The sequence below is a fragment of the Numida meleagris genome, chromosome 14 (assembly GCF_002078875.1).
Source record: "Numida meleagris isolate 19003 breed g44 Domestic line chromosome 14, NumMel1.0, whole genome shotgun sequence".
Taxonomy (NCBI): domain Eukaryota; kingdom Metazoa; phylum Chordata; class Aves; order Galliformes; family Numididae; genus Numida; species Numida meleagris.
In genome coordinates, this window is record NC_034422.1 from 5880923 (window position 1) to 5906384 (window position 25462).

Consider the following 25462-nt stretch of genomic DNA (forward strand, 5'->3'; position numbering starts at 1 on the left):
TCAACTGTCACCTTCATCACAGAAGGGAAAGTTTAATTTACAGTAGCAGAGATGATTTCATCAGCAAAGTATTTTGCCTCCCCCTAGCACACAGGAGCATTTGCATGTCATGTATTAAATAAGCTATATATAAGTTTATTGTAAAATGGACTTGACGTTACACAGAGTAGCTGACTGGAGTACTTGTAACTTTGCATGATGTAAATTAAATATTAAATACTGGAGCAATCAGTGCGTATATCTCAGTGATGCATACCAATGTTACAGCATTGGGCTTTGCAAGGAGACCTCTAAAGGGGCAGCTCCGCACAGTTGGCCCAGGGGTCAAGAGGGAGTAAGTGGATGCTTTGGCTGTACGCTATGGCAGCAGCTTGATGCCAACTCACACCACTGACACCAAGTAAATAAATTTGGGAATGTCAACAAGGAACTTAATTCCTGCCTATTCTAAGGTGCCTGGTAGGTAGGCTGCTCTACCAAAACTTCGGAAAGATGTGACTTTTTTGCTTGAAAGAGACTACACTGTAGCTACAGTAAGCCACAATTTTGCAGAGGAAGAAACAAACCAAAGAAAGTCATGCAGTAAGAGTCACTGTTCATTGCAATTTAAATAGTGAATCCAAGACCTGACTGTTGGTGGCTTGTTGGCAGGAGCAAAAGCCAGGTGGACGTGTAGCATCAATTAGCCTTGATAAAGAGCATTGAAAACTTTGTGAGAGCAATACGACAAAAGTTTTTAAAATTTAAAAAAAAAAAGTTGAACTAAAAAGCTTTAAAATTTTCAAATATAAATCATTGCAGGAGTACAAAATGTCTTGGGGAGGGGGGGAAGTTGTCACACTGTTGCTGAAATCTGAGTAACTTGGTTCTTAGCTGTCAATGCTCTCTTGCAGTCCAGATCATAACACTGAGCACACTCTCCGTTTCTTTTGGCGCTTGGCTTTTTTCATGGCACTCAGTGCAATAGTTGTTGCTTCTTTAAAAACGTTTTCTATGTTTTCACGGCATTTCGCTGAGCACTCCAGATAAATTTCTGCATTTATCTGCTGGCAAGCTGCTTCACCCTGGAAAGAACAGGTAAGAAAAGACATAAACCTGATGCGTGAGAGGAGAAAACGTGAGATGGAAGTAAAAAGGAATTATGCTGTAGATCTTCATAACATGAGGTCATCTTCAGAAAGAAACTGCCTCTTCTGAGCACAGTGCTAGCATTAAGCACGTTGGTAATAAACTGAAGCACCGTTGCTGGTTTGTTTGGGTTTTTTTCCAAAGTCCATCTAATATTTTAGGAATAGCATTTCTTCAGATGATGTTAATATTGAGACTGAGACAGATACTCGAGTGGAGATAAGATATCTATAAGGAGGAACTTTTTTCAGGCATGACATTTGATGTCATGTTTAGTTTGCAAGCCTCAGCGCTGCATGCCACATGTAAAGGTACAGTCTGGGCTAATGTCTTGCTTTGTTTTGCTGGTGCACATGCAAGAATCCTGACTGGCATTTGAAAGCATCACGAAGGCTCAAGAGAAGTCCTAGCACAGATAAGTGCCTACATACATCACCCGAATGCATGCAGTGGAAACAGTGTAGAATTAAAACATTTGCATGCAATCATGCTTGTGTGAAATCACTACAGACAAAACACAGCTACTTCTTACTTTGCTTGTGATCCTCTCATTGCAGAGTCAGCCCCAGTTTTGAGTGCTTGTGAGTCTTGGAGTGTGAATTCCAGATCTGCAACCCACAACTCACAAACTCTACAGTTAGTCATTATAAGCCCCGGGAATAGGGTCACGTGAGCACTCAGACTTCTACGCATAGGGATTTTCCTTCAGCACACTTAAGTGAAGTTTGTCTCCTTCCAGTTGTTTGCAAGCTGTAGTGCTGACATACTGTTCAGCTTCTCTGTGCCTGGCATCAGAAGCATCGCCTTGCATGACTTGAGATGCTCTCAGCTGTAAAAGACTGAGGTAGTGTATATTTAAAGGGAGAAAAAGGAAACAGGAGGGCTCTAGTAGGCAACAAAGGGAGGTCTGGGCTGGTGAGCTTCGCCTCTTCTGTGAGCATTCATGTGATGAGCTGCTGGAGGGAGAATCTGTTCTGTGCATACTGTTCTGAGGCAGTGATGGTGCCCGATGTGAGGCCTCAGCTGACTGCAGAGAAGGCTGTTGCTTGTCCTGAACCTCATGAGAGGGTGATAAGGGGAATTGTTAATGCCAGTGAGGGACAATCTGCAGCTGTTCACAAAGTGACAGGACAGGCATCTAATCTTGTGAGCAAGGAAGACAAACCTTAAGTCCTAGCGTGATTTAACAGTGATGCTGTGGCAGGCTCTCTTCCTGCTCTTTAGACAAAGAAGTGATTCATTCAAGGTCTTAGTGAACTTAACCTTGTTTCCTGGAATCGTGTCTCGGTTAGACAGCTGTTGTTCATGCTCTGAGATGAGAGGAGGAAGATGGCTTTGCATTTAATAATGAAAAAGTGCAAGATCAGAGCAGAAAGATCTCATGTGACCTGGTACAAGCAGTTCCACCCCTGCCTGCTTCCCCGTACCTGGGACAGCAATGCCATCTCATAACACTACTTTTATGTCTCAGTGCTTTGTAATACTTAAACTGGAAATACTTGATAGTATGCGGACTTTTTTTTAGATTAGATACTTAGAAGAAAAGTTTGTTAGAGAAGCCTCACAGATGTTTTTCCTATTGTCCTTGGAAGGGCTTCTTTCTTAATAGGGTTTGCAAAATGCTTTTCTTCCAGAATGATCAATATTTTTAATCCCTTCATGTGTATCTTAGCATTTATTCTTTCTCACAACCCCAGTCAAAGTACCAGTGATGGGAGCAACGTATGGTGATAAAAACTATAAAGGAAGTCCAAGAAACCTGTTGAGGCCTACAAATTTATAACAGTAATAATGAAGTGAAGGGAAATCAAAGTGAGACGTAGTAAGCCTAGATGGCCTAGCGAATGGTGTCCTTTCAGACACTCTAGGATCCTCAAATATGCAAAACACACTTAAAATGTCTCTACTTTGGCAAAGAGGACAGCATTGTAAAAGCACTTATGCTTACCTGGTTGTAAGTAATGGGTTCCTGCCTAGAAGCCCTGAGCTTACGCAACTGCTCTTTGTCTTTCCGAAGGTCTGTTTTGCAGCCGATCAGCACGAGTGGGACACCCTGGCAGAAGTGATTCACTTCAGGATACCACTGATGGTAGAAAAGCAAAACTTGCATTGTTTTTGCTGATTCTATATACAGGAATGCTAACTTCTGCTTTGGAACACTACAGAAATTCTACTACAGACAAGTGGTTGCTTACATCTCTTCTCCCGTAGTTAAATGTGCATGTGCTGGAAGTAGACTTGAATCTGAAATGCTCGTGTGCAATGGTTGTGTGACATCACTACAGATAAAGCAGCGATTCTGCAGTTGATTTGTGATCTTTTTAGTGTATTGCAGAGTCAAGCCCAACTCTGAGCACTTAAGAGCCACGGAGAGGTGAGTTCTGGGTCTAAGGTCTGTGACCTGCAATTCAGTGCACGATGAATGATCTCTGCATCTGCACACTCTGGGTACAGGACTACTAAAAGCATTAGCTTTTTTAATCTGACATCTTGTCCTGCATCAAGCGTATGTAATTCATTTAAAAGGTTGAAGCAATTATGAAAGGCTCTTACCTTATCTGCTACATTATCATAGCTGGTGGGGTTCATGACATCGTAACAAATTAACACTACGTTTGTGTTCTGGTAAGAGAGTGGTCGTAGCCGATCATAGTCCTCCTGCCCTGGAACACAGAGAATGTTTTGGAATACAATAAATTTCCATCCTTAACAAGTAGTATGATGGGAATGTGTAAAGGTAAATACTTGAGTTCAAGGGTACTTAATGGCACAGACTGAAAAAATGTCCATACTTGTAAAATTCTTTCCCTTAAATGCAGGCTATCCTTCACTGACAAAAGGGATCTTTTAGAATATAAAACACGTCCTTGGGAAATGCTAATACAAAGGTTGCTTTGTCCAGCTGCTAATTTTACAATACATGCAGCAACATGAAACAGGCTCAACTTCTCTCTGAAGCAGGACTTCACCACTGATCTTCAGGATGCTGCTCAACTCTGGAAAATTTGTCATGCTTTTTATTAGTGATTTTACAGCACGTGATCTGATAAGAGGAAGTTAACTTGCTTCAGACCTGTACTCTTCCCCTTTGCTCACAGTAATCCTGCTGGATAAACCCTTGTTCAGTTTGCCTGAGATGTGTGTAAATGTCAGGTTTTGACTATTCTCTGCATTTGAGCAGCATGCTCCATGAGTGAGGTGCTAAGCAAAGTAGGATTGATCCCTCAAGGTTTAATAAAAAAATAATAGACAATCAACAAAATTATGCATGTTGTGTAAACAGAGCAAAGACTTCTCTGCGTAGCCCTTCTTATTCTCCCAAATCCACTCTCTTGTTTGCAGCCGATTTACCATTCTGTTGTTGAGCTAATCCTCTAAATGCATTAAACATATCAGTTGCCAAACACTTTTTCTCCTCACTTCCTCCAGTGTTATGTGCTGTGTATGATTTTTCCTGCTCGTTTTCATGCCTCTCAGCCCTCTACAAGGGAATCTTGTAAAATCCAGAGACCCTCCAAGTTAGTGCTAGCAGTCTGTGAGACAGACAAGACTTCAAGGGCCTGCCTGGAGTCAGCACATACTGCTGAAAACATGTTCTCCTGGATAGGGTAACAGAATAGCCGTCTTCAAAGATCAGACATAAATATGCTGTATTTTAAGTCAAAAGCTATAGAAATAGACTGTTCCATGAACTCTACCTTCATCTTCAAAACCAGCTGTGCAGTTCTGAAAGCAAACGGAGAAAATAAATGCCTAAGAAAATGTTGCTTTGTAAAATGCAGCTCTATACGTATTTGAAATTTCAAATGCAGAGCACAGAACGAGGTAAGATGTGCCCCCAAAAGTGAGTTGGTTAGACGTGTATTAGGGTCGGATAATTGCAGCTCTTCCTTGGAAGGAGGGAAGCTGTTCTTTCAGAGCTCAAGTACATTTCTTCAGGTGCTGTGGACGTAACAGAACCCAGCTCAATCTGTGTCTGAACATTGACATCTCTCTCACCAAAACCTCACTGAGAACATTTCCTTTCATAGCCTGTCCTTAAGTGCTGCTGATGAAATGCAGAAAGGGCCTGTGAGACTTCTTCTCCATAAAGTTGCTCGGTTTGTGGTCAGAGCTTTTGGCACAGATTTAGGTCTTCTAGCAGAAATAGAAGGCTGAACCTAAGTAGTTACTGAATGTATTGAATAGATGCCTATGTCTGAGCACATCTGTGACTCCGCTGCCTTCCTCAATTCACTGTAGCGTGAGAGACAGCTTTTAAAAACAAAACAACCAAACAACAAAACCTGACCAGCTGAATTCACCTGAAATTTGCTACTTCTTCATGATTGCATTCCAGCATATTGCTGTTGGGCCCTACAGGGAGAGTGGGACCTCAAGTGACACTGGAGGGAGAGAAGAGGAAGTGAAACCACAGGTCTCGGTCTCCTATGTATGTTTACTCTGCCTGCTCTTTCTCCTCCTTCGCTAAACACTGAGGAAGAGCCCAGTTGGCCTGTTCATTGGTCAGCCCACACAGGAGCTCAGCAACCACACACACTACTGGGAGAGATGAACTGTTCAGGGACGTTTGCACCTTTTCTCAGGGATAACTCATGTTGGAAGTCCATACCCCAGTGTGCCGGTTTTGATCCGCTTTCTTCTCCAGTGGACACTGCAGAGAAATTACCAATGGAGAATGTCTTCCTTTTAGGCCCAATTAATTAGTGGTGTTTTCTCTCTCTCATACACTAATCATAGGTGGTATTTCTGTCAGCCCTCCTGATGGCAGTGTGAGGATGAGGTGGACATGAGGGCACACTGAAGCACTGGGTGCTGCAGGTCCCATCCTGCAGTGCTCTGCACAAGGCTTGTGGCAGCAGACCCAGCAGGACTGACCGGCACTGAGCAGATGTGTTTTGTAACACACAAAATACTACATCGTAACGTAGTAATGAAGAATTGCCCCAGGCCTGCTTCACTGTCGGGGCTGGGGAAAGCCAGAGACAACAGCCCAAAGGCCTTTTTGAGCTGGGGAAACGTGTCCGCAAAAATAAAGTACAGAACAGGGCTTTGCCAAAGATGACACAATAAGCGCTGCTCGAGTTACAGCAGCGCAGTCCACAGCCACCAACAGCCAGCATGTAAGGAAGAGCATCACATCCTGTCACTCAGACCAGCCAACCACTTCCTATACGTGCCAGTGCAATACTCTACACTTATTATTTAAAATCAACATGCAACCGCAGGGAGGGGAGCCCTCACAGATACACACCAAATTCTCTGTGTCCTGCTGCAGGCTTCACGAGAACACAGTTGTCAGCTTGGCAGCTGTGCTACTTCACTTTGTAGTTCAGAAAAATTTGGGCAACAGAATATTTTCTTGGCAGGAATGAAAACAGTAGAAGAGGACTTAGGTAGGCATAGGGGGATGCATTTTGATTTCAGGCACTCCCTCCCTTTCAAAGTTATGCAAAGTTACTTTTGCATGTACCAGCTCCTAAAGGCCTGATGCTGTAGAGCATCTATCATTAGAGACCTGAAAAAACCTGCTGGAGGCTTCAAGCGTGCTTCCTGCGACTCAGAGCGAGCTCCCACAGTGCTCACAGGAGGCACTGCTTCCTCCCCCGCTCAGCACAGCTTACTGCTTTGTTCTGAGAAGTCCTGTACTGAACAGCATCAGAAATGGAAACCTGCATCTGAATTGCAGCTAAGGCATCAACTCGATTACACTATTCCCTTAGAACGTAAACAATTACAAAGCTAATTTATCTCTCAATTCTTTTGTTGAGCACGGCCAGAAATGGCCATTTTTAATTAAATATGCAGCTGCAAAGCCTGTTTGCAGACGAGTGGTATTACAAAGCTTTCATACATTGCATATATATACCACCAACTTCCTGCAACAGCAAGAGGTGTCTCTGATGAGGAAGGCAGAGCAGCAGAACACGAAAGTCTTTCCAAAAATTACTATTCAAGCATATTGTGGACTAACTCATTAATTTTGGCTTGTTACCAAAAGTCTTGCCAAGAAAAAAATACCTTCTGTACCTTAGAATGTTTGATTCTCAGGCAGTCTGTGCGTGTCCTTCTCCTTTGGAAAGTAGGGCAAGCTCAAAACCTCCAACTGAGCAGGGCTGAACAATACAAAGAGTCCTTCTCACTTTACACAGCCCATAGGGCTGAAGCTGTCCTTCACCTTCCCATGACGCTAAGTACACGCAGCTCTATTTAGTGCTGCTCTTAGTTGGATCCTAAAAATACTTAAGTCCTTTCTGCAGTAGGTGTATGATTAAGATCCAGTGACACCTTTTAGAACAGATTTGCTTTCTCCTCCTATACACTTCTGCATGACACTTAGTTGAAACCTTCCACTTCCGAAACAGTTTTACATCCTTTCAATCCCACCTACATGATCTTACAGCAAACTGAATGATTTGGGGATCTTTAAGACTAAGAGCAAAACACAGGAGCTCCCTTATCTGCTGACCTGCGCTTCCCCTTCAACTCTGGGAAAGACACAGCTCTTCATTCTATTCCAACCCTGAGGAACTGGACATCAGTTTTGTTTCATTAAAAACAGGATGGGATTTAAATATGGGCCCAAGAGAGTTCTTCCTCCAGCATCACTTCCACCTTCAGAAAGAGGATGAGAAGCTACTTGAATCACAGAGCATGACACATCTGTAACTATAACTATGCCAGCAGCTTGGCAGCCATCACGCTGTTATGGGAGGTGAAGCAAGCTGGGTTTCAAGGTCTCCAGACAAGGGGATGGAAAGCGATTGCTCATACATGGCAAAGAGCCCTGCCAACCGGTCGGCAGCAGCATCTGCACCTCCCAATGTCTCATGAAACCGAACTCTGTTCCTATTTGCAGTGGTGTTCATTTGGAACAACTCTGCAGAATACGACATGATTTATTTACACGGAGCTGAAACGCAGCGCGTGCCAACTTTAGGGTCTATTTGGAATGCAGCCAGACAGCAGAGCCTGGGAAGTCTGAATGAATCACAGAATCACAGAACATCCCCAGTTGGAAGGAACCCACATAAGGATCATTGAGTCCAACTCCTGGCTCCACCCAAAAATTGGACCACATGAAGCTGAATGCGAATTAAACCCCAAGCTCCTGATATGAACCCAAATAAACGACCAACTTTCCCCAGTAACCTATAACGCAAAGGCCTTTTTCATTTTGAACCCAAACCAGCTCTTTTCTCCTTTACTATTGGACCACATGTGGCAGGAGATTAAAATATTTTCTTGGTTGACTGTATTATGCACTGGGAGCTGGGTTTAATACCTTCAGATATGTTTGCTATGTGATGCAATGTCCTAACAAACAGGGTCATTGCAGCAAAGAACAAACCTCAGCAAAGAACAATTTCTCTTTGTCAGAGAAATGCCTCTCACAGCTCCACACTGTCAGAACGGGGGGAAAAGGCACTACCTGCAGTGTCGTACAAGTTCAGGATGACCTCCTTTTTCCCGATGGTGATGCTGGTGGCATATTTCTCAAACACGGACGGTGCGTACTGCTGCAAATGGGGAAAATAATTCAAGTTACAGACGAGGAACACTTGCACAAGGCCGTGGCCGCATCGCAGTGCTGGGGAACAGCCCAGAACGGCCGTGAGCACCCGAGTTTGCAGCCCGGTCCCACTGGTTCCCCTCGGGCCCTTACAGGTGCTTCCCCTCTCCCAGAGCCCCGGGCCCTCAGGGCCGCCCCGCCCTGACCGAAGCCCCTCAGCGCTGAGGAGAGCTCCTCGGGTACCTCAGGAGGAGCTCCCGCGCTCTCCTCACCGCTCACCTCAGGGAAGTCGCCCTTCGCGTACACCATCAGCAGCGACGTCTTCCCGCAGCCGCCGTCCCCCACGATCACCATTTTCACCTCCTTTTTCCCCGACGGCGCGGCCGCGCGGCCGCCCTTTCCCCCCGCCGCGCCGTCGGGCACAGTCCCGTTGGCCGCCTCCATGGAGCCGAGCGCGGCTCAGCGCCGCCGGGACAGCGCTCCGCAGCGGAGCCCCGGGGCGGGCCGGCACCGCCCGCGCTCCGCCGGGGATTGGCCGCGCCCCGGGGCGCCTCAGGTGGCTCCGGGCGCCGCTTGGGGCCGCGCTGACACCGCCGCGCCTCGGGGAAAGCGCTCCGAGTGGGCCGCGGCGCCGTCTGCGAAGGTGAACGCGGGACCCAGAGCCCCCGCACACCCTCTGGGACAGCGCGTCCGTCCTCCAGGTGAGGCGGCGAGGCCTGCGTGTGGCCTCCACTGTAACCCGTCCCTTGGAGCCTCCGTCGAACCCACGCTTGTGTCTTTGTGCCCCTCTCCCACCCGTGGCACCCCCCGCCCCTCAGACCTCCTTTATTTCCTCAGGGATCTCACACACTGTGCTGCTTTACTTCGCGCTCGGGAAATTTCCATCACGGTGGATCCAAACGCAGATGGCTGAGGGAAGCGCGGGCCAAGCGCAGTGCTGGAAGGACAGGAGAGCCCCGAGGTATGGCCACGACACGTCTGCGTGGGGCACAGGGAGGGGTGGTGGCAAACTACATGTCTTCTGCTGTACCCAGTACCTTGTGTTCAGGGTGAGCTGCCATAAAAGTCAAACAGAATCTTATGTTTTAGTTACAGAGATGTCAAGCCTGCAGACAGCCGCCTGATAGGACAAAAGGTAATGGCCTTCAATTGTGCCAGGGAAGGTTCAGGTTGGATATTAGGAACAACTTCTCCTCAGAAAGCACAGTCAGGCTGAAAAAGACCTCTGAGATCATCCCATCCAACCCCAACCCATCACCCCATGCCCACTGACCACATCCCTCAGTGCTACATCTTCACGGTTCTTGAACACCTCCAGGACAGTGACCTCACCACCTCCCTGGGCAGCCTGTGCCAGTGCTCTTTCCAAGAATAAATACTCCTAATATCCAACCGGAACCTCCCCTGGCACAACTTAGCGCCATTAACTCTTGCCGTGAGTGCTCTGAGTGCTTCTCTTCCGAGCATGCCACCCTGCAAAGAGCTGGCGCAGCTGCAGGCACTGCAGGTCTGCTCTATCCCCCTTCAGGCCTGTTCTCTTCCCCTTGTCAATCAAACAAAGTTGGAACTAGGTGATCTCTGATGTCCCTTCCAACCCGAGCCATTCTGTGGTTCTGCACAGTTGTGTCACTAGATGGCCTTCCAGACTGAACACAGAGCGCAATTGCACTCCTCATGTCTGGGAATAACCTCTTTCAAGGAAGGCCCTGCTTTGTGCACAGGGCAGGCAGAAAGAAAAAAGTATTTGAGTGATAGGAGGAGGAGAGACATGCGAATGCCCTACAAAGTGTCATATAATCTAAATTAAGAAGGAAAAAAAGGTAGCCAATCTCACATCTATTTAAAGCTAACCATTTTACTGAGGAAACAGTTGACACGAGCATGTAGGATACACAAAAAGATCCTGTATGAACCATCATCTTTAATATCTAATCTGCAAGACAGCAAAAGCTGTCAGCTCTGCGAGGTTGCAGTGGCTGAAGGCATTCCAGTATTGCACAGGAATGAATGGTCCAAAAGTCATTTGTTTTACGCTGAGACAATTCCTTTGAACCTGGCTCAAAATGAATGGTGTACTGTGGTATGATCAACAAATAGACTTGCTGATCTTCCTGAAATTACACAGCGTTCCAGTGTCTCTGTTGCTTGTTTTTAATTAGTGGGTATGCAGTTCTTCAGGCATAAAAAGTACCATGCAAAAGCAGTGTATTTTGCTGACTGAAAAGTAAAAGCTAATATGGAATTCTGCCGCTGATTTAAATGGAAGAAAATGCAACCCTCTATTAGTGAAATTCAAATCTAATCACTATTAATTGCTTCTCCTGTTTTGGCATATACATCATTTTTGGCACAAGTTCTGTCATCAAAAGCTTACACATCTGCAGTCTTAAGAGTATGTGTACAGTGAGCGCACCAAAATCAAAGATGAAGTGGGGTAAAATCTGGGTAAAAAGTAAATATCTGTGTTCCATTATTGTTACTAATTTGTTACTTCACAGTTGCTAAGAAAAATAATAGGAAGGAGAGAAAGGTGAGCACGTTGCCTAGGAAAACTGCTGGAAGCATATGGTTTTTGAAAGATGCTTTAACAGTTTAGATGGTATTTATGGGTGATTTGGGTTAGTTTTCAGGAAAAAAGACTCTCAGTTTGTTTTAATATTGAAGCTATAACCATTTAGATACAGTATGATGAAATTTCTCAAAATACCACCCAACCCAACACCCAAGGTGTTCCAACCTACTGGACAGTTTGGCTCTTTTCTTGTAGGAACATCAGGTGTGCCATTAGCCTGACCTCCTAAGGAAGCAATACCAACGCACTCATGCTATGTCTCTCTGTCCTTATAATGTGCTTGAAAAAGATAACAGATATAATAATAGAAAAGGCCCACGAGTTTTGTGACTACAGAGAATCAAGTAGGGGAAGAGAAGCATAATGGAAAATTCTGCAAAATGGTAAAAAAAAAACCTGCTATAAATAGTAAATATGTTAACAAGTTTGACAAAATATTTGGGATAATTACATTCTTTTTGTTTGGAGGAACTCTTAATGTTGTTGAAGTTCTGAGTTTCCAGTCACTTAAGCTGTGTTGCAGTGTATGCCCTTAGGCTGATATGTATGTCTGGCAGTAATACTTTTAATGGAAAATATAACTATTTTAGCTAGCCAGTAAAGTGTCAGACTGATGGTACTTCCTTGTAGCCACAACTGCAGAGAGCGGCAGCAGCAAACGCCATCTGCTGTATATTCATGCTATGAGCTTATATGGAACTATAAATGAGGCAAGAATGGGTACCTACTTTTTCTAGAGTGTCTTAAAAATTAAATTTTTGAAATACACTTAAGAATTTTCTTCTTGATTATACAGACCCCAGCTTTACAGAGACTTAAAATTTACAATAAGAAGTAGCTCAATTTATGTCAAAGAAATACTCATAAACTTAATTAAGAATGTGCATAATGAGGAAAAACCTTAAATGCTCGTCTTCAAAGATTAACAGTGATAGTACTTTGTGTTTTCATTGATAATTCCCACTGAGCTATGCCAGTACATATAGAGCAAGACAAAGCCCTGAAGTGTTTACAGTCTCAATAGGAAAGACAGACCCTAAAGAATGGGACTTAACATGCAAGTAGAGTGCATTTCCAATAAATTTCCAATGTTATATGAGTACCACAATTGTTTGTAATCACAACATGTAAAGAATAATCTCAGTCCCAAAGAATTTACTGTGTGACCTGACAGGGCAGAAAGGGAAGTGTGAACTATAATGTAGGAGAGGTGAACTGTGTGCCCTGCCCACACCAAGAAGTAATTGGTGACTATCAGTGTAAGAGGAAAATGCTATGACAAAGCAAAGTCCATACTCAAGGCAATTCCATTTATTTACAGAAAAGCTGTACGAAATCGTTTTTTTCAGTTGTGGTTTTGCTCCCAGTCCCGGGCGTCTTTCGGCCCTCACTCTACAGAGGAAATCTCTTTCCAAATCGAAGCTCCCAGCCTCCTGGACTTTCAGCTGCTTCTCAGTATCCATTTCTGTAGTGCTTCTTGCTGTTTCCCATGCACATGCAGAGCTCTACCATCTGGTCCTCGTGGCCTGGTATTTTACACACACACACTCCCGCCCCCAAAATCCAGAAAAATCCCTTGGGCCACATGATTCACCATCTATTCAGACCTTGCCATGTGCCTGGTTTTGTGTAGTAGACGCTACTGATGCAAATCCCTTGTTTCGGGAGGGATCTCAATTGCCTTTTTCACAGAAGGCAAAGTGGCTGTGATGCCTGCCAATTTCTAAGGAGTTTAACCCAACCTAAAACATTATTATATTCTTGTTTGGCTCAGTGGTAACTGTATATTTTTTTTTCCAGTAAAATCGTATTAACTTTCTAGACTGTTAAGTAATGTGGAAAAATTATATTTCAATAAGAAAATTTCCTTTCTGCCTTTTCATGCCTGAGGACTAGAATTCCTGTTTCACTTGGCTCAAGTAGCCCATGCACTAAATCACTGCAAAAATCTTTCAATAAACTCTACATAAAACCTGTCCAAATGCTACCAGGGAGTTCAGAGGGCTATGAAAGAAAACAGGACAACTGTCTGCAGCGGGAGGTGTGGGCCAAGTTAGACACACAACTCAGCAGAACCAGGCAGAGAATGTTCAGGTACTGTGATACAGTTTGGACTGATTTTTGTCCATAAACCACAGCTTGACTGCTACCTAGAGAGCAGCTATTTATAGGGAGTGCATACTGTTTCGTGGGTTATTTTCTCTGGTATGCTTTAAATCAGGGATGCCAGCTATGCGGGCCAAGTTTGGCTTACCTGATACATGCATGGCCAATGTGCTGTATTTTGAATCTTACCTTTCATTAAAACTTGAGTTCCTGGCTTTGCAGCAGTGGAAAAAAAACATCTAAGAATTTGAAAAGTATATAAATCAACATAGCAATGTCTCAGCCTGACACAGGAGGTGCTTAGGAGCAGATTCAAGTCTTCTGGACTACACTGAAAGTGTGAATTCTCAAGCCAAATTCTCTTGAAAACAAAAACAGGTAAAGCAAAATTAAAATCATCCTGTGTGTTTCTGGAACATCAGGCACAATGACTGATTTCTGAAAAGCATGAAATGAGCAAGTATCTGCCAACACCACCCTACCTCTGGCCCTGCAGATCTGTCTCCCAGATGTGCTGCATGGCTTCATGGAGGGACAGTGAGGAATTTGTCAACACTTGCTGGCAGAGCTAGATGATGCTGTATCTCATCCTCTACCTCTGTGCTGGGAAATGAATCTGGAAGGATCCAACACGCTTTGTCTTAGGCAAGACCTGTGGTTGTGTGTGGTTGGTTTCACCATGGGAACCATCAGAAGAAGTGAGTTCAGGAGTGATGTGCAGGCTTGCTTGTGGCCATGTGAGTGCTGAGGGCTCTGCTACAGAACTGCATGAAAGTAATCCACTTCAGATGCTTTTCTGTATCCAAGTCTGCAGCAGAGAGTAGTCCATCAGGAGGGAAAGGGGCTGCAAGTGGCTTTCCTTGCTGGGTTATGCTCCCCAAAAGGCGGTTGGTAGATTCCATCAAACCTGAAATAGGATCAGTTGTGCTTTTTTGAGAGGATTTTGAGAGCTACATGTTTAAATGATGCTGGGTTTGGTTTGCTAAACATGCCTCCCACTGTGTGAAGTAGGATGCAACCTGTACAATGCAAGTTTTCAGAGCTGCTAATCAACACTTCCTTTGCGATCCATTAACCATCACTCTCCCAGGCACCTGGCCCTGGCAGGAAGCTCTCAGATCTTTTGGACAGAAACGTGAGGAAACGGAGTAAATGTGTGTGTGGGGGGGAAACAGGGATAGCCTGTGAGCTGTGAGAGAAAGGGCTGTGTATGAAATACAGGCAGGTGTTTGCTGAGTAGTGTATGGCACCAACATCCATGTGCTAAGTGTGCATTCTCCGCTATGATGCTGGTACAAACTTCCTAGGGAGGCCAGTAACCACAGACTGAAGAGAAGATGGAATCCTCTGCTCATCTTCCGATGGGAGACACCATAACTTCTGCCCGCTTTTTGCTGAGTGCTACATGCACACGGAGAGCTGAGCAGCTTTGCTGGTGTCTGGATGGAAGCTCATGAGTGGAGAAACAGGGAGGTTTGTGGCACATGTCAGCATCCCTGGGCAAAGTACAGATCAGCCTGAGCCAAGCTGAGAGCAGGCCTCACAAAGAACTAGCGAGGCTCAGAGCAGGCTAGTGAGTAACTCGGGGGGCTGAGAAATGAACTCAGTTCTAATTATGTCATCCCACTGCCCCTGATAGCATTTCCTGTGCATTTCTCTCTTCCTACACACGCTTTATCCTTCCTGTTTTGTATTGTCACAGCAGGCACACTGTGAAGCTCCAGTTGCTTACTGGGATTAACACAGCAGATCTAGTTTCTTAAGGCAGGTTGAAACCATTCTAATTAAACTTAGGGCTCTCGTCATGCTCAGAATGCCCTTACATGACATGCAGCTGAAGCTACTTGGAAAGTGTCAGTGCCCCCAGACCTTTAGTGATCTTAAGTCTATCAGTAGTGTAGGCTGTGCCTGTTCAAAGACTCCAGACAAATGGATGCAAAAACAGCATCACTCCAAGTCAGACATCTAAGACGAAATCTTCCAAGTATGAAACATACCTGGTGGTGTGTCTGTCAGGTTTTTTATTGGCTTGTCATACACATGCACTCACATGGCCTGTAGCAAATCCTTCCCGCAGTAGGACTGTGTGGGGATCTGTTTTTGGACTTCATTTTGGACCTGAGGAAAAGCACGCTCAGCCCCAGGCCTCCAGGCGTGCTGGGCCTGGCCAGGGAAGGCAACAGCTGCTCGGGCTTTGGTTCCTCTCCCCTACACTCCCATAGAAATGTGCCCCTGGACTCTGCCTGGAGGATCCAAAGAGAGGAAGAACGCAGAAGTCCTTTCCACCTTCCCAGCTCTGCTGGCACCTGGCAGCCAATTGCGTGTTAGGTGCTGAGACCATCAAGTATTTTTGCATGTGGGCAGCTGAACAGTGGTGGGACTGCAATCTCTTTTGGTCACAATAACCCCAGAGATGTTTGTGACAAGTTTTACACCTCTTATGCAACATGCCAGGAGTTTGTGATGATTTCATGCCACAGGAACTGCTCATTACATGCTGAGAGCAGCATCTTCCCAAATGGCTGGCTGGCCTGCGGGGAAAAGGCAAGCCCATGTGGCAGGGATGGAACGAGCACTGCTCTGCATCAGCCGCTCCTGGAGGAGAGGGGGAAAACAGCAGCAGTGGTACTGTGGATGGTGTGGAAACCAACTTCAGCTGGGGATTTGCAATGGCCTGCTTTCCTGAAGGTTAGAATAAGTGTATGGAAAAGGTATTTGGAGTTAAGACTTGCCTTGGAAAAAAAACACACAGAAAAGCTAACGTAAGTATGAAAATAAATTAGAAACTAGGGGCAGATAAGAGCAGAGCCTGCAGGAATCAAATCTAAACAAAAGGCAGGGGCTGGGCCGTCCAGTGAGAAAGCCACAAATGGCAGGGGTCGAAATGTAAAACCTACAGTCCACTGAGAAACATGAAAGATGCTGTTGTGTTCCGCACCTCCTTTTCCTGGGTGTAGCCGTCTCCACACAGTGAAGGGCAGTAATGAATCAAGCTCCTTTCCTCTCCTCCTGTGTTTTCTATTCAATTATTCACAGGCTGTGCCAGTTCTGCTTTATTTCTCCCCTCCATATGCTGCACTCTCCTCCTGGGGTTTTTTATTCTGAGCTGTGCCTTTGGCCTCTCTCCCATTCCTTTCTCCTCAGCATGTGCCCCCTGCTCCGCTATGATCTGCTGCCTTTGTAACCTCTGCTGTGCACATATGCTGGCTCTCCCTCCTTCCCTTGCTCCCGGTCCGTCGAGTGTCCCTTTGCTTCACGCCGGCATTTCTGCCAGGGGGTCAGCAGCCAGCCAGCAAAGAAACAATTCTGCTATGGCCGCTGCTCGTGCTTTCACACTGCCAGCTCCTCTCTGCCGATCAAGGGGAACCTGTGCTGCTCCCCTTGCACAGCTGATTGGTAGCAAAGGCAAGGACGGCTCTACAGCTGCTTAGCAACTGGGAGCTGCTGCTGTGCAGACCCGCAGAAAGGCAAGGGACAAGGCAGCATTCGCTAATTCTGCACGTTCTGGCCCACTCGGCTGAAAACTGCGGCTTAGTGGAGCAGCTGGGGCACTCCCAGCTGTCCTGACAAAAATAAATCAAGATGAGGATCCTTGACTGCAGATACGGCAGCAACAGCAGCAATGTCAAGGGCAAAACCGTCTTTCTTCTGTGCCATAGGTTGTTTGCATCGTGCCAGTTAGAGGAAAATGCTCCAATTTGTAAGCTAAACTCACTCCATTTGATCTTTGTCATCACTTTCGTGGCTGAAACATTTTATGTTCCATCACTTGTAATGAGAACGTTCCCCCTGCATGTTGCATTTGTTCAAAAGGCTCACGGGTCTCCAGCTACCGCCGCATCGAGGCTGTTTAATGATAGGTGTCCAGGCACATAAGTATTTTAATGCATAAATATCCTTTCAGATTACTTATCTCTATATTCATGTCCTTTTGATGCAAGCCCAGTGAATCTCAGATATGTCCAGCAATCTGACAGCTTTAGAATGTTGATTAGAATTGCCAACCTTCTTGATTTAATGATTTTTTAAGCTTGAAAGTACTGTAAACAATAACGAGTTGTACATGCTGATGGGATCACAGCATTTCAATAGTAGCTCCATTTCAATGGCAAGCAGCAACACAAAACATTCTGCAATTCAGATGTTGAAACAGCTTTTTTTATTCTTTAAAAGCTCAAGAATGATTAGATCTCTGAAAGCACTCCCTACCTATCTTACAGAGGTGGCTTTGTCATAATACTACCAGAAATAAAATGAACAGATGTAGTTTAAAAGGAAAAGAAAAAAGCCAGCCCTGGCAAATGCCCAATGTGTCCATCAAAACTTGTATGGATCTTAAACAAAAGAAATGTTTGTTCTCCTGCTGTGTGTGAAGGTATCTCTCTTTGTACTCAGGCACAACAACCCAGCAGACCAGGGGTTCCCCATCATTATGCAGTGCACACAGCCCATGTGCACAGAGCCCGTGCATCCGCAGAGCACGCTGGAATATAGGTAAAATCTGTCAGGAGGGTACATATTTTGGCTGAGAAATTCCTTACCTGTATGACGTGCCATACTTAGGAAAAGGTTAAAAATAGGGGGGGGGGGGGAAATCACCAAAAAAAAACAAAAAAAACCCTGAACAGGCAAATACCCAATGTGTATTCTAGTTCAATACTCCTTTGATATTTTTAGCCTGGTTTCCTAAAAATAAAAGTTCTCTGTCATTTTTCCCCTCCCTCCTCCAACCTCAGTCAAATTTGACAGTGGGGAAGAAATCCCAAACATGTTTAGGTCTGGAAGGAACAGCTGAGCAGAGTATGCAGCAGAGGCAGCACCGTGCCCTGGGGGAAAGGCAGGTAGTGTCAGCCCCCCCAGGGGGCAGTGCTGCTACCCCTTGCTCAGAAAACAGGGAAGGAACTGGAGGGAGTCTGCGGGGATTTGTCTGCAAATCCACAGGAGAAGCAGCTTTGTGAGTTCAGCTGCTGAGAGAGAAACTGAAGTTAGGTGATAAACGGAAGTATCACTGGTAGCAAATCTCTAGGAGAGCTGTACTTCAACCCTTGTGAAGCATTTACGTGATTATGAGAACATAAAATCAAGATGACATAATCACATGGAATAAAATCCATCCAATAGGAATATCTCAAAGTGCAGTTGTAATTGCTGCATCTTAGAGCTGTTATCTTTCTTTTATGGTGCTGTAACTATCTGATTTGGGCCCCACACTATGTAATGGCTCTGTTTGATACAGAGCAGGCACATGCTGCAGTGTGCCCCATGGCTCCCTGCCAGCTCCTGCACTGGGCTTTCTTTCCATGGATGGGTGTGGTGGGAGATGGCGTAGATCAGATCTCCTGACTCACTGTTGACAAAACTGAGGCACGCACACACCTGGAACCAGGACACTCCTACAGCAGAAACAGAAATGGTGTTTGTCAGTGAGCTGGAAGAAAACGTAAAATATTTACCAGTCACGTCTGTGGGTGACACAGAAGAGCAACACCAGGACGTGTAAATAAAGGCCAATGCAAGCAGTGATGCTGCCTAAGGACTGCCCTTAAGAGCTGAGTGTCAGGCTGTTCACAGACAGATGCAGTCCCACGGGAGGAGCAAGTTGGATGGCATTTTAGGAGCAGAGCAGGAAAACCAGCTGAGCACCAGGAGTAATCCCTGGGTGCGTAACAGAAACCTCAGCACACTGCTGGCATGGGTGGGATCACTGCTGAACGCTCCGCCCTGCTCTGGATGCCCAGATCCAAATGGTGAAAAACTGGAGAGTGCACAGAGAAGCAATGCTTGTAGGGCTGGTAATCCTGGACCCGAGGGAGAGCTCAGCAAATCTGCAACAGGAGCGTTAAATCCACGGTTATCAGCCTGTGCACAGCTCTGTAGGGCAAGGATCTGGAAAAGGAGCATTCGCTCGAGCAGACCAAGGTACAGCAGCATCCAGTAACTGAAAGCAGAAGCCAGACAAGGCTCAGTTTAAAAGGTATCTTAATTTCATCTACCAGGTAGATTTCGATGGAAACAGTTTGCCAATCCTTACTTTACTCTCAGAGGCCATTTTTAAAATTACAACCACAATCTTTTTTCTAAGATACAGGTATGCTATTGTTAAATTCTCTCAAATGAGAAAAAAACAACGCATTCTCAAATATCTTATCACCTGCATCATGCAGGAAGTCAAACCAGATGAACCTAGGTCCCTTTTGTCCTTTATAATCTATTAATCTAGTCTGCTTGCACAAGCAGCAGATTGTGACATGCAAACTTTCAACAGAAAGGATTCTGTGTACAAACCAGTCTGAAACAAAATGTTGTAAACAGTCCCAGTCATTGTTTGGCAGAGCGGCTGCATATTTGTTATTTCACTTTGCCTCTCAATCGAATTTGCTTTAGTCACAGCACGTTGCCAAAGACATTAAACAACTTCTTATTGATAACAGGCACTAAAATAATTACCATTGGAGTTTTTGACTCAACAATTCAGAGGAGGGACACTGCGGGTAAGAACAAACGCCACTGCTTTAAGAATGTGCGTGGAGTGACCACGGGCCATTTGGAGGAAAAAATCTTTGTTTCCTTTCCCCTGAAAGATCTCTTTCTTTCTCTGAAGAGGCTCAGGCAGCAAGCTAGGGTCAGCCTAACCCGGGGCTGGAAGTCTGCTCTGACCTCTGTGGGCTTTAAGCACACTGTACCAGAACGCTTCTCCTTTCAAAAAGGAGGTTCAACCATTAAACCACCCACTCCAGGGAGCGCAACCAGTCTCAACCGCCTCGGCTGCTTTTCAACAACACTGAACATTACAGTCATTTAGAAACCCTACAAACGTACAGAAATTTTCAGTTCAGACTTACAACAGCCATTTCCAGAAGTGCTGAGGACCCACACAGAGCGCTGGCTCTGCTTTACCCCATGGGGTTTGGCCGGTGTGGGCCCTGGTGCGTGCTGGGGAGCAGTCGGGGGTTCCAGCACCGTCCAAGCAGTGATGGATTGCGCACAGCGGCAGTCACGGTCCTGCAGAGACGCGCAGAGAGGTGCGAGTGCAGACAAAGCTGTCTGAGCTCCCACGGTATTATGGACCGGCTGAATTGTTTCGAAGCCTGGGCTGCGTTAAGCAGAGCTAGTTTGCTTCAGGGTTAAATAGACCAAAATTGAGGTTCAAAACGCAGACGTTAAGATCCATAGATCTATTTAAACATCAGCTTAAAAATCCAGGGAAGCTCATGGCCGGTGCTGTTTCAATCAACCAATTCTTTAATGGCTTTGCATGCTGATTTAACTCATGATGATGCAAGCAGCCGAGACATTGCAGCACTGCTCTAAGAACCCTGCAAACCCCAGGACGGCTCAGCACTGCTCCGGCCATCACATCCTGCTCCAGGAGGCGTCCCACGTTCCCAGGAACAGCAGAGGAGCACTGTATCGCTGTTTGCTTTAACCAACGCAGCAGTCTCTTCCATGTGAGGGCAGAAGGGGCTCCAGCAACGCTCCCATCATGGCTGCTGGCGGGGCAGGGCGTGGGGATGGAGCCCAGCCTCGCAGTTTTTCCTTTTTTTTTTCCTTTGGAAATGTGTTCTGTGTTGTGTGGACAACAGCCTCAAGACCAAAAAGGGGATGGGGATGAAAGGAAGAAGGAAAAAGTAAAAATAAACATTAAGAAACGAGCGTAACCTGACGTTGCCACAGTACCTCCATCGCAGGGCAGCTCGGCGCTGGTGTACCGACCCGGCAGCGCGACTGGACCCGGGCCGCACTTACCTCATCCCTCCCACCGCTGGGCTGCATGGCCTGGCCCAAGCACCCCTCTAGGTGGGCTTTGTGTGCCTTCCGCCCGCCGAAGCCGGGCTTTGCTATCTGATTTGAGGCAGCACCTCAGCAGGGCCCGGGGCTGAGGGCCGGGGAGGCCGCGGGGCTCCTCCCCGCCATCCGCGGCCACGGGCGGGAGGAGGCAGCCGCCGCTCTGCCGCACCGGCGGTGGGGGGAGAAGGAGGAAAACAACGCAGAGCCATGTGACGGCGGCGGGGAGCGCTCCCCCGGCACGTTGGCTCCAACTGCTCATTAGCTTGTCTTCTCTCCCCCCATTTTACAGTTAGGGGGGAAAGGGGGGGACGTTTGTTCCTCTTCCCCCCCCCCACCCCCTCGCATTAGGCTGCTTTCAGCCTTTGGTATTTATAAAACCAGCTGGGGGAAGGGAGGAAGGCTGAGGGGCGGGCTGCGTTATTTATAGGTGCCCAGCCCGCAGGATGCGCGCTGCCTTTGTCCTCCCCCCAGCCCCCCCCGCCTGGAGCCCCGCCAGCCCCGCGCCGCCCGCTGCCGCAGGGCGCTCCCCGACGCCGCCATCTTGTGCGCCGCTCCCTCCTCGCTTTCTCCTTCCACAACCCCTCACAAAGCGATGGGGGAAGGGGAAGGAAAAAAAAAAGAGAGAAAGAAAAAAAAAAAAAGGAAAAAAAAAAAAGAAAAGGCCGTTTCCCTGCAATGATCGGGACGCGGAGCGTCGGGAGGCAGTGGGGGACCCAGCGCTGAGGAGAAAGCGGCGCTGAAGAAGCAGCCATGATGGCGGCCGCCCTCACACAACACCGAGCGCGACCCGGAGCGCCCTGCCAGCCGCCAGCCGCCACTCCCGGCGCACGGGACGCGGTTTCTCCGTAGGCTTTCACACAATAAAAGCACCAGACTTCGACGGGGAGGCCATTTCGTGGGCTGGGTGGCCGCACTAAAGCACAAGCGCTGTGAATTACCAACTGCGTCACGGCTCTCTCCAACTGTAGCGCTCAGGCGGCAAAGGGTCCCTTACTTGGAAGGCAGCTCCCTCGCTCCGGATTTACTTCCAGACCTCATTTTTTCCCCCCCTCTCCACCTCACTGCCTCGGTATGAAGGATTTTACAGTGCTTTTCAGTGAGACATCCGCCATTACGACTCACTGCCCCCCCTTCCCTTTTGTTTGCTTTTTTTTTTTTTTCTTCCATCTGCTGTAATTAGACGGATAAACACGTAAGGGAACCCTACCACCGCCTTTTTGCCTCTTTTAAAACCAACTACAGTCCTCACAGTCTGCAGGCAGACTTTTTTTTTTTTTTTTTTACCCCTTTTGTGCCTCTGTCATGGATTCACGGAACAACAAAAAAACACACACACAAAAAAAGAACAGTTCTGCAGGCAACCACGCAGAAAGAAATCCCTCCTTGAAAATAGGACGTTTCTGAGGTCCTGTAGATGTGTCTGAGGAGAAGGAGACCGCCAGGACGACCCTTAGGATCCCTCGCCCAGGACAGTAACACGGGCCTGGTTTGTATGTTCCTCTGAGGGCAGAAGGGTGTACTTACCACGCACCATAGTTGAATGCAGCTCTGAAGGTGATGTTGTTATGTTTTTTGTTTTGTTTTTAAATACGGCTATAGATATCTTATCTGTATCACCACTTCTCCCGTACAGTTTGCAAGGCAAAGCAGATCATGGTGGGGTGGTTACGGAGCTTTGTATGGCTGTGGTCTAGCATAAAAGAAACCCCAAAAAGCAACGACCAAAAAAAAAAAGGCAACAAAAAGCAATGTGTAGCATTTATAGGAAGCTTTGTGCAGCTCTGCTGAGTGACCGTACGCAGCGAGGAGTCCTGCTCGAGGCTGAGCTCGGTGAGGATCATACAGAAAAAGGACACGCAGTGCTTTTCCACAGAGCACACGGCACGAGAAGTGCTCTCCTGGAGACCTGGGCAGCGTTCGCTGGTGGTAAACAGCCTCAGGCAGCTCTGAGCTAAGATTTCTTGCTTTCTAAGTTAAATATTCCAAAAGCATCAACTGGTTTAGAGCAACAGACAAGAACATAGACATGCAAGGCTTAGAAATAAGGACCACTGCGGTAACATTAACATGAAAACTACACTTAGCAAGGACAGAATGGAGTGGGTACTTACAACGTAAGAGAAAAATCTTAAAATTGCCTTTTTTTTTTCCCCCAGAAATCAGTATTCCTATGTCTATAGTTAAAACATTACCTTAAAGCACGAGAGGAGTTAATAACAATGGCCAGGAATTAGGTGTTTAACACAGGAAATACCTCCTAAAATTTATTGTGCAGTCATCACAGAGCTCTACCAAGCTTTAAAAACCCCCAAAACCGAGCAACAACAGAAAAAAAAAAATCATGTATTTACTGTTTTTGCATTCAAAATTGTTACTGCTGACATAGGGTGTGCCATGACCTAGTTACACAAGACAAAGATGGATCCCGAATCATAAGGGAAAAATCCAAAATCTTTTTAAAATCTTCCTTCTTCTGTGAGTCCTTTGCCAGAATTAACACCCCCCCGGGCGCTCCTGCCAGTGGACGGAGTGGATTCACATGGAGGATCCCCTTTTGGAACAAAGGAAAGCCCACTTGGCCATTGCGTTCCATTGCAGAAAGATGGCCGCCTGGTCTCTCGGCCTCTCCTTAGCTGTCTGCTGAAGGATGTTTTTAGATCGCCGTCTAATAACTCAAGCCAAATGCAAGCCGCGCGCCGATTGGCTGCGGCCGCCCGCTGCCTTTAACCAGCCAATTGCCCGACCGCGGCCGAGCTGCGGCCCCGCGCCCGCCGGCAGCCGCGCCCGCGCCATGCGCCCGCCGCACCCGCCCGGCTCCGCGCCCCGGCAAGCGGTGGGGGGACCGCGCCGCGCGGCCTTTAATACCTAAAACAAAATGGAAGCTCCCCGCTGATTGGCTGCCGCCGGGCCCGGACCTTTAATAAGCAAAACTACCCCCCTCCTCCACTCCCCCCCTTTTTTTTTTCTCTTTTTTTTTTTTTTTTCCTTCCCCTCCCCCCGCAAACAGTGCGGTGCTGCTGCGCTCCACCCGCGGCCTCCGGGCCCTGGGAGCGGGCTGTGTTTTGGAGGGGGTGTCGGAATTCCCCCCGAGTGCTTCCCCCAAAAAACTTGTCCCACCTCTAGGTCCATCTTGTTTAGAAACACTTTGCGCTAAGGTAAACGCAGCGGGCAGATTCCACGCTCCCCCTTTAACGGCCTTAAACCCGGGGTGGGGAGGGGAAAAAATACCCGCAGCCCGACACCGGTCCATGCCGCGGCGCTCGGCGGCGCTGGGGCGGCGGTGGGGCGGCCGCGGGCCGGGGGCTGCGCGCTGCGGCCGCCGTGAATGTGCAGGCGGCGGAGGGCGGTTAGGCGTTCGCGGCGCTCGCAGCGGTGTATTGTGGGAGGCCGCCGCCGCCAGCAGCGAGCACACACAATATGTGGTGGCTCGCGAAAACGGGAGGCAGGAGGCTGGCGGGCAGCCCGCGCCGGTAACCGGCCCCATGTGAGACGGGGAGCTCGCCTTTCGCCGCCCGGAGACGATCGGCCGCCGAGCGCGATGTCTTTCCGAGAGATCAAGGCGGGGGAAAAAGCCAAGCACCCTGAAGATCATGGCAAAAAGCAGAGTTCAAGTGAGACTGGGTCTTTTTTTTCCTCCTTCTCTCTTCTCTTGTCTTCCTGGGTTGGAGGGGGGGGACTCGGCTGGCGGTCCCCCCCATTTTAGGGTTTGCTTCGTGGTGGATTTCCTCCCTGCCGGGGTGTGGGGCTCGCTTTAAAAAAAAAAAAAAAAAAAAAAAAAAAGCTCTTTGTTGAGAATTTTTTTTTTTAACTTCACGCTTTTCCGTGTGTTTTGTCTTCCCCTTCTCCGCTCCCCCTTGCCCAGGTTGGATCAACGGAATGGAGAACAGCACCCAAGCCAGCACTTCTGTCGAGAAAAGAAATCACCATTGGAGAAGTTACAAGTTGATTATTGACCCGGCTCTGAAAAAAGGACAGCACAAACTCTACCGCTACGATGGGCAACATTTCAGCATGCCGGTGAGTGGGGGGGGCTCTGGATTTGCCCCCCTTGTACAGTGCCCCCCCTGTCCTGCACCCCCCTGTTTTGCAGCTGGGGTCCCTCTAGGTTGCAGACCCCCCTGTGCTGGGAGGGGGGCTGGGGACAGCCCCCGGAGTGAGGGCCACCTGACACTGTGCATTCAGCTGTCAGGAGCCCGGCACCGAGCCCCAACCTGCAGCTTTCTTTCTGTGTTTCCAATCTGTGTGCATTTCCCAGCAGTATTGCAATTTGACACGTGTGTGTGTGTATGTGTGTGTGTGCTTCTCTTCCCTTGAGACAGCCCCTGCTTCCTCGGGGTTTGTGTTTTTGTTTTATT

The 25462-nt window shown here is 47.3% G+C and overlaps 2 protein-coding genes and 2 long non-coding RNA genes across 4 annotated transcripts in view; 2 read left to right on the forward strand and 2 right to left on the reverse strand.

The window, feature by feature from the left end:
* Positions 113-9154, reverse strand: RHOF (ras homolog family member F, filopodia associated). The gene is made up of 5 exons (XM_021413322.1): positions 8921-9154; positions 8561-8648; positions 3682-3791; positions 3077-3211; positions 113-1064 (listed from the first exon to the last, which is right to left on the reverse strand). Exons 1-5 carry the CDS (start codon positions 9083-9085, stop codon positions 900-902), a joined length of 663 nt encoding a protein of 220 aa, XP_021268997.1. The 5' UTR covers positions 9086-9154; the 3' UTR covers positions 113-899.
* Positions 9185-10758, forward strand: LOC110406593. The gene is made up of 2 exons (XR_002443513.1): positions 9185-9342; positions 9479-10758. It is a non-coding gene; the product is annotated as an uncharacterized LOC110406593 (long non-coding RNA).
* On the reverse strand, positions 10915-22151 carry LOC110406592. The gene is made up of 3 exons (XR_002443512.1): positions 21066-22151; positions 13802-20903; positions 10915-13680 (listed from the first exon to the last, which is right to left on the reverse strand). It is a non-coding gene; the product is annotated as an uncharacterized LOC110406592 (long non-coding RNA).
* The window catches only part of SETD1B (SET domain containing 1B), a 46389-nt gene continuing 45025 nt past the window's right edge, over positions 24099-25462 (forward strand). Inside the window, exons 1-2 of the mRNA XM_021413274.1 lie at positions 24099-24718; positions 24970-25124. Of these exons, the coding sequence (XP_021268949.1) occupies positions 24433-24718; positions 24970-25124 (441 nt within the window). The 5' untranslated portion in view covers positions 24099-24432. The remainder of the gene's footprint in view (positions 24719-24969; positions 25125-25462) is intronic.

Coding starts and splice junctions, on each gene's coding strand:
- RHOF (XM_021413322.1), bottom strand. CDS start 9,085: ATGGAGGCGGCCAACGGGACTGTGCCCGACGGCGCGGCGGGGGGAAAG. Junction 8,649..8,920: donor CGAAGGGCGACTTCCCTGAG/GTGAGCGGTGAG, acceptor CCCCATTTGCAG/CAGTACGCACCGTCCGTGTT. Junction 3,792..8,560: donor GAACTTGTACGACACTGCAG/GTAGTGCCTTTT, acceptor TCTGTGTTCCAG/GGCAGGAGGACTATGATCGG.